This window comes from Mytilus trossulus, chromosome 5 (assembly GCF_036588685.1).
Source record: "Mytilus trossulus isolate FHL-02 chromosome 5, PNRI_Mtr1.1.1.hap1, whole genome shotgun sequence".
NCBI classification, from domain to species: Eukaryota; Metazoa; Mollusca; class Bivalvia; order Mytilida; family Mytilidae; genus Mytilus; species Mytilus trossulus.
In genome coordinates, this window is record NC_086377.1 from 35,068,759 (window position 1) to 35,078,174 (window position 9,416).

General features: G+C 32.0%; 1 protein-coding gene across 4 annotated transcripts in view; it reads left to right on the forward strand.

Moving 5' to 3' along the window:
* LOC134718791 (NADPH oxidase 5-like) overlaps positions 1–8,818 on the forward strand; it is a 45,543-nt gene extending 36,725 nt beyond the window's left edge. For all 4 annotated transcript variants that reach the window (XM_063581517.1, XM_063581518.1, XM_063581514.1 and 1 more), the window contains exons 13-16: positions 3,808–3,864; positions 4,804–5,013; positions 6,820–7,098; positions 8,630–8,818. In XM_063581517.1, coding sequence (XP_063437587.1) covers positions 3,808–3,864; positions 4,804–5,013; positions 6,820–7,098; positions 8,630–8,761 — 678 coding nt within the window. In that variant the 3' untranslated portion in view covers positions 8,762–8,818. The remainder of the gene's footprint in view (positions 1–3,807; positions 3,865–4,803; positions 5,014–6,819; positions 7,099–8,629) is intronic.
* Positions 8,819–9,416: the final 598 nt, after the last annotated feature.

Below are 9,416 nucleotides of genomic sequence, written 5' to 3' on the forward strand. Positions count from 1 at the left end.
GTTATATTCCCAAAACATCAATATAATAATCTACCATCAGTTATATTCCCAAAACATCAATATAATAATCTAACATCAGTTATATTCCCAAAACATCAATTATATAATAATCTACCATCAGTTATATTCCCAAAACATCAATATAATAATCTACCATCAGTTATATTCCCAAAACATCAATATAATAATCTACCATCATTTATATTCCCAAAACATCAATATAATAATCTACCATCAGTTATATTCCCAAAACATCAATATAATGATCTACCATCAGTTATATTCCCAAAACATCAATATAACAATCTACCATCAGTTATATTCCCAAAACATCAATATGATAATCTACCATCAGTTATATTCCCAAAACAGTTATATTCCCAAAACATCAATATAATAATCTACCATCAGTTATATTCCCAAAACATCAATATAATAATCTACCATCAGTTATATTCCCAAATATAATAATCTACCATCAGTTATATTCCCAAAACATCAATATAATAATCTACCATCAGTTATATTCCCAAAACATCAATATAATAATCTACCATCAGTTATATTCCCAAAACATTAATATAACAATCTACCATCAGTTATATTCCCAAAACATCAATATGATAATCTACCATCAGTTATATTCCCAAAACAGTTATATTCCCAAAACATCAATATAATAATCTACCATCAGTTATATTCCCAAAACATCAATATAATAATATACCATCAGTTATATTCCGAAAACATCAATATAATAATATATAATAATAATAAAATTCCGTACAAACAACGGTATATTGCTGGCTCATCTTCATGTTCCACTAAAGAATTGTCTATTAGATTGACTAAAATTCTGTCCGCAGTGAAAGAGGGTCTTCAGAAATACTGTGAAACTGTTTACTCGCGTAGTGGTATTAACCATATGTGGATTCTTAAAAATTCTAAAGAACTTCTAGACAATTTCAAATCTCGGTCTCTTTCTGAAATAAGTTCCATCAAAACTTTTGATTTTTCAACCCTGTATACCACCATTCCCCATGTAAAATTGAAAAATCGCCTAAAAGAAATTATCCACAATGCCTTTCAACATAAAAATGGTAGCATACGCTATAAATTTATTACTTTGGGATTTCATAAAGCATATTTCGTTAATAGTGACAAACAAAAAGGTAAATCATGCTACACAGAAGAACAAGTAGTCAGTATGCTGGAGTTTCTTATCGACAACATATTTGTTGAGTTTGGAGGTAGACTTTTCCAACAAGTTGTCGGCATTCCTATGGGAACAAACTGTGCGCCTCTTCTTGCCGACCTCTTCTTATTTTCATATGAATCGGAGTTCCTCCAGACACTTGTCAAAAACAAGAGGATCAAAGAAGCCAGATTATTTAATTTCACTTTCAGATATATTGATGATGTTCTTTCCTTAAACAATCCGAACTTTTCTGATTGGGTTCCATTAATATATCCCCCAGAACTCGAGATTAAAGAAACAACAGACACGGCTTCCTCCGCCTCATTTTTAGACTTATATCTCGAATTTGACTTACACAGTCATCTCAGTACCAGAATCTATGACAAACGAGACGATTTTAATTTCGAAATTATAAATTTCCCCCACCTTAGTAGCAATATACCAACTTCACCTGCATATGGGATATATATTTCCCAACTTATTCGATATTCAAGAGCTTGCAGCTCCTACTCAGACTTTGTAAAACGTCATCAGTGTCTGAGTAGAAAGTTGATGAACCAGGGGTATGTCAAGGAACGTCTCGTCCTGTTTCTAAAAAAGTTCATCGGAAGGTACCAAGACCTTGTTGATAAATATTCCGTATCAACTTCTCAAATAATACACGATGGTCTTGATGTATAGATTCTGCGTACTGATGTTGTGTATCATCTTAACAACATGTTTTATTGTTCTTTTATTTGTTTTTGTTCTATTATTAAGATTACTTTTACTGTTGAATGGTTTTATGTGATATCCGTTTGACGTGGCTCGGTACTTATACATCTCGTCAATGTGTTTGTATTGGCTTTTATTTTTTGGTGATTTGTTTTGTATATGTGACTCTTTGTATTTCTTTTGTGCTTATAACGTGACTCTGTACTTTAAAAGATCCCGTCAGTATGATATTTGTCTATAATATGTCATTATGATATATTTCTATTATGAATTACTTTATACGTTGAACCACAAACGTCAAAATCAATCAATGGCGTAGTGGAATTGACAATTTTTGGATTCTCATAAATTCTATGTATAACTTTTGAACTAGTTTGAATCTCGGTCTATTTCTGTAATTTATTCTTACATACTTTTGATTTTTTAACTCTGTATGCGTACATTGCCTATGAAAAATTTTTTAAAATTGTTTGTATGCACATTGAACATCAAATTTATGTGACGTATATAATTTTTCTAACGTCAGACACTCAAATCAATCCATGTTTTCTTAGACAGTAGATGTTATTGTGTCCTGTTAAATTGTTCCCTTTAAAAAGTTTTGGATTCTCATATATTCTATGTATAATTTTTGGACTAGTTTGAATCTCGGTCTATTTCTGTAATTTATTCTTACATACTTTTGATTTTTTAACCCTGTATGCGTACATTGCCTATGTAAATTTTAAAATTGTTTGTATGCACATTGAACGACAAATTTATGTGACATATATAATTTTTCTGACGTCGGACACTCAAGTAGATCCATGTGTTCGTGGATAGGTTTTTGTGTCCTGTTAAATTGTTCCTTTTATAAGTTTTGGATTCTCATAAATTCTATGTATAACTTTTTGACTAGTTTGATTTCTGTAATTTATTCTTACATACTTTTGATTTTTTAACCCTGTCTGCGCTCATTGCCTATGTAAAATTTAAAATTGTTTATAATCCAGGTACTTTTGATAACTATTGTATGCACATTGAACGACAAATTTATGTGACGTATATAATTTTTCTGACGTCAGACACTCATATCAATCCATGTGTTCGTAGATAGTAGATGTTGTTGTGTCCTGTTAAATTGTTATACGATGATGACTGATGTTCCCATATTCTGACTATTTTATTGATTGTGACTGTTTATTTAACGCATCATGTAAATGTAACGGAATTTGATGAGACTGTTATTAAAGTGAGAGGTTTAGCGCTATAGAACCAGGTTTAATCCACCATTTTCTACATTTGAAAATGCCTGTACCAAGTCAGGAATATGACAGTTCTTGTCCATTCGTTTTTGATGCGTTTTGTTTTTTGATTTTGCCATGTGATTATGGACTTTCCAAATTGATTTTCCTCTTAGTTCAGTATTTTTGTGATTTTACTTTCTACCATCAGTTATATTCCCAAAACATCAATATAATAATCTACCATCAGTTATATTCCCCAAACATCAATATAATAATCTACCATCAGTTATATTCCCAAAACATCAATATAATAATCTACCATCAGTTATATTCCCAAAACATCAATATAATAATCTACCATCAGTGATCATCAGTACCGATTTATGTTAAGTACAGAATTGGTATAACCTAACTAAAAGCTGTTACTTGTATAATCTTTTATTTTATTTCAATCACTAGCCTAAAAAGACCACGTGAACACCATGCTACCATTTTCATGGTCGTCAAACTAGGATTATACAAACTGTAATTTATGAAGCCGTTCGACTCACTCTTCATTCAATTCATTCGGAATACCATTTTCTTTTTAAGACATAGTGTATCAGAATTAAGATGGCGTACATAACATAATAAAATGTCTGAAATCCAGATTATTACTTTCTTTTCTAGAAAGAAGAAGCAAGAGAAAAAAGAGTTGCATTACGTAATAAAATAGTCAAAATACAGGTATGAACTACATTTAAGGTATATGGATGTATTGCAGACTTTATTTCCAAATACTTACACTGTTATGAAATTTTTCTTTATTACTTTTCACTTTGGTCTATTTAGCTCAAATTTGAGAACTATGCTTTCAACAATATTGTGCTATTTCGTGGCAGTTAGTTTTTATTGGTAGATAACCTCTAGAATAAATTGTTTTTACCAATAACCTTCAGAATAAATGTGTGTTATGCTGATACTTCTAATTATACTTCTAATTATAAACAAAACCAAATCCCTCATCCAAAACATCTTTTAAAAATGTGGTGAATCCTTTAATAACTTGAATCCATTGCAGTCAATTCATTTTTATGCCCCACCCTACGATAGAAGAGGGGCATTATGATTTCTAGTCTGTGCATCCGTTCGTCTGTGCGTCCGTTCGTCTGTGCGTCCGTTCGTTCAGGTTAAAGTTTTTGGTCAAAGTAGTTTTTGATGAAGTTGAAGTCCAATCAACTTGAAACTTAGTACACATGTTCCTTATGATATGACCTTTCCAATTTTAAAGCCAAATAAAACTTTTGACCCCAATTTCACGGTCCAGTGAACATAGAAAATGAAAGTGCGAGTGGGGCATCCGTGTACTTTGGACACATTCTTGTTCGTGCATATCTTTATTACAACTGTTGGACGAATACGATATTAATATTTTTGAATTCAGAACTACTTATATAAATGTTAATATACAAATAATTCTGTTTCGTTTTAAAAAAGCTAGCAATTACTAAAAAATTCAGAATAATTTTTTTTAATTCATTTTCTTTCAACAGAATTTTCTATCTTTAATACGATTTTATATTCTTAACATTATTTTCTGTTTCCAACCTTATTTTCTATTTTCAACATGATTTTCTGTTTCCAACATGATTTTCTTTTTTTAAAATGGTTTTCTATTTTTTAAAGTGTTACATCGATGGTCCTTACGGTACAGCTACAAGAGAAATCTTCACAACAGAGCATGCTGTTTTAATTGGAGCTGGAATAGGCGTCACACCAATGGCATCAATTTTACAAAGTGTCATGTACAAGTTTAAAGCATCAAAACGTCATTGTCCTAGCTGCAGTCATGAATGGTTAGGAGAATTTACTACAGAAGCAATGAAACTAAAAAAGGTATGAGCTCCTTGTCCTTAAAGTAGTCATGAGTGGTTAGGAGAATTTACTACAGAAGCAATGAAACTTAAAAAGGTATGAGCTCCTTGTTCTTAGTATAGTCATTAATGGTTAGGAGAATTTGCTACTGAAGTAATGAAACTTTAAAAAGGTATTTGGTTATTGTTCTTAGTATAGTCATGAATGGTAAGGAGAATTTACTATAGAAGCAATGCAACTTAAAAAGGTATTTGGTTATGGTTCTTAGTAAAGTCATGAATGGTAAGGAGAATTTACTATAGAAGCAATGCAACTTAAAAAGGTATTTGGTTATGGTTCTTAGTATAGTCATGAATGGTAAGGAGAATTTACTATAGAAGCAATGCAACTTAAAAAGGTATTTGGTTATGGTTCTAAGTATAGTCATGAATGGTAAGGAGAATTTACTATAGAAGCAATGCATGCAACTTAAAAAGGTATTTGGTTATGGTTCTTAGTATAGTCATGAATGGTAAGGAGAATTTACTATAGAAGCAATGCAACTTAAAAAGGTATTTGGTTATGGTTCTTAGTAAAGTCATGAATGGTAAGGAGAATTTACTATAGAAGCAATGCAACTTAAAAAGGTATTTGGTTATGGTTCTTAGTATAGTCATGAATGGTAAGGAGAATTTACTATAGAAGCAATGCAACTTAAAAAGGTATTTGGTTATGGTTCTAAGTATAGTCATGAATGGTTAGGAGAATTTACTTCAGAAATAATGACTCTTAAAAAGGTATTTCGTTATTGTTTTTATTATAGTCATTAACAGTTAGGAGAATTTTTTACAGAAGCTGTGAAACTTAAACAAGTATTTTGTAATTGTTCTTTGTACTGTCATCAATGGTTATCACAATTTGCTACAGGAGCAATTGACATGAAAAGAAGTGTTTTGTTATTGTTCTTTGTATAGTAATTAATGTTAAGAAGAAATAGTATAAATGTAATGAAATGAATTACCACTTACGTTATGAAACTTAATTTTGGTCGGTACAAGCTTTATATTCTAATTGCATATTCAGACCAAATTTTAAAAAAATACGATGTATAAACTTTGCTATGGAAATCATGTTTGTCTTCCCTAAATATTCCTTCTTGTTCTCAGAGCTGGATTAACTGAGTAGTTAGAATAACATATCGCAGTCAAGCACGAACACATTTTTTGACCTATCGAATTCACTTACAAGTGAGAAGTTTAGCTAGCTATAAAACAACGTTCAATTTACCATTTTCCACATAAGAAAATGCTTGTACAAAGTCAAGAGTATGACAGTTGCCATCTATTCGTTTGCCATTTTAATAAGGACTTTCCTTTTTGAATTTTCCTTGGAGTTCAGTATTTTTGTGACTTTACTTTTTAGCACAGTATTAGATTGTAATTTGAATTTTAAAGTTGTTAACTCTCGACAATTCCAACACACGATAAACAATTCCAATCCGGTCAGTTTTGATAAAAAAAAAAATAGGACTGACATAGATATCAATTGAATCTATAGAACCTGTACCCTTTTCTCCCTCGTTTATTATTTGGACTGTACTTCATATGTAGACGTAATCTAAGGGCGGATCCAGCCATTTTAAGAAAGGGGGTTCCCAACCCAGGGCCAAAAGCGGGTGTCTTACTACATGTATATGTCCCCATTCAAATGCATTGATCGTCCAAAAAAAGGGGGGTTTCCAACCCCTGGAATCCTCCCCCTGGATCCGCCACTGTAATCAATCAAAATTAGTGTTTACGCACTATCTTATTATTTTTGCTTTGAATTAATTTGTATTACTTAATTTAGGTGGATTTCATTTGGATTAATCGGGATCAGAAGGCATTCGAATGGTTTATATCATTACTCACAGCGTTAGAAGTTGAACAATCGATTGGACACGGCAGAGATAACCCGGATGAGAAAATTATCGATATGCACATGTACATGACAGCAGCAGTTAAGAAAACGGAAATGAAGGGAATTGGTTTACAGATCGCGTTGGATCTTATGCACGAGAAGTCGCAACGAGATTTGATAACTGGATTACAAGTTAAAACACAACCAGGTCGTCCAGATTGGAATAAGGTAATTTTTATAAGCGTCGAAATGCCATTTGTGTTAATAAAAATGATACCTGTAGGCATTATAGTCATCTACGTAGTATGATATTCACTTAGATACCGTATATATGGCTACAAACAGCAAAACATTAGCTCTCATATAGAACTTTTAACCGAAAACATACAAACATAAAAAAACCTGTTTATTTTAATATAACAAGCTTAATCATGCCAGATAACTAAAAAAATGCACACAGAAAAGTAAGCACAACACAATCATATCAAGTTATATCAAAAGTGTTAGCATAGAATCAAAAGAGCAGACTAATAAATGTGAAATAAGCACAGTGAAATAAAAATGAAAGCTTATCTACATGTAGAGCAGCGACATTCTGAGTCATTCCAGGTAGAACTGGATTACCTTAGACTCGTAAACTGAGTACATTTTAAAAAGAAGACTGCTTATCGTTGCGAAAGATCAATAAACATATCTATACCATACACATCTTACAGAGCACCCGAAATCTATACCATACACATCTTACAGAGCACCTGAAATCTACGCCAGTTTTTGGTGTGGTTCGTGTTAATTAGTCTTTAGTTTTGTATGTTGTGTCTTGTGAACTATTATTTGTCTGTTTTTTTTTCTTTGTTAGCCATGGATTTGTCAGTTTATTTTCGATCTATTAGTTTGACTGTCCCTCTGGTATTTTTTACCCCTCTTTTTAAAGTCAGTATACTGTTTTCAACATTCAAAAATCTTTACAATTTACAAATCCCTTAATAGCCCTGAGCCTAGACCATATATAAAAACACTACACAAAAAGAGGGGAGAAGCATTTAAAACACAATAAATAAGAACAATACTGATTGAGTGACAAGAACAACACTAAAAACCGGAAACGTGGCAAGTAAAATCCGTTTAAATGTTGCGTATATTGACGTGTCTCGCGCGTCTGCCGCAAATATACAATTTCAATTCTGATATATATATATATAAAAAAAAAGAAGATGTTATATGATTGCCAATGAGACAACTATCCACAAAAGACCAAAATAACACAAACATTAACAATTATAGGTCACCGTGCGGACTTCAACAATGAGCAAAGTCCATACCGCATATAGTCAGCTATAAAAGGCCCCGATAAGACAATGTAAAACAATTCAAGCGAGAAAACTAACGGCCTTATTTATGTAAAAAAATGAACGAAAAACAAATATGTAACACATAAACAAACGACAACCACTGAATTACAGGCTCCTGACTTGGGACAGGCACATACATAAATAATGTGGCGGGGTTAAACATATGATGACTTTATATATGATAGGGCGAACATATCCTTCAATTTGGATAACTGTATTTCACAACAGGTAAATTATCATGATGGATCCATAAAACGAAGAAAATTTTAGTCAAACTTCATATTTTACAAATTATACCCTAAATCAGAACATACATTTTAACTTTACAATAATTCATATTCGAGAATTATCGGCCTTTTCATTATAATTATGTACATGTAGATTAAAATTCAAAATTTTCTTTTCAGGTTTTCAAGGAGATATCTTCAAAACAGAAAGGAAAAGTCAAAGTGTTTTTCTGTGGAGCTCCTCAATTAGGAAAAACCATAAAAGTAGCATGTGAAAAGTTTTCTTTTGATTTTGCAAAAGAAAATTTTTGAATTTTTAATGGAAGTTATTTTGTTAGTTTAATGCCATTTTATTCATGTTACTTATACATGTACATACATATTTTGTACATTGTAATAATTAAAAGACTTATGTTATTTATGTTATTGTTTAGATTTTTGTTATTGTTGGTTATTGTTGAAGGCAGTCAACATGTTAAGGTCCTTGTTTTGTTCTATTCTATGGCGAATAGTTTCATCGCAATCACCCATCTCCTTTTTAGCTCACCCGGCCTCGTCGTCGTTAATTTTTAACATTTTGAACTTCTTCTAGAGAACCACTGAACTTCTTCTAGAGAATCACATCATCCAAGATGGCCGCCAGCGGGGGACTTAGTTTAACATAGGACCCTATGGGAAATGCATACAAATGACTTCTTTTAGAGAACCACTGAATGGAATAAAACCAAAAATGGCATGAATGTTCCTTATGACGTGCTGACCAAGTGTTGTTACTTTGTAGCTGATCCATCATCCAAGATGGCCGCCAGCGGGGGACTTAGTTTAACATAGGACCCTATGGGAAATGCATACAAATGACTTCTTTTAGAGAACCACTGAATGGAATGAAACCAAACATGGCATGAATGTTCCTTATGAGGTGTTGACCAAGTGTTGTATACTTTGTAGCCGATTCATCATCCAAGAT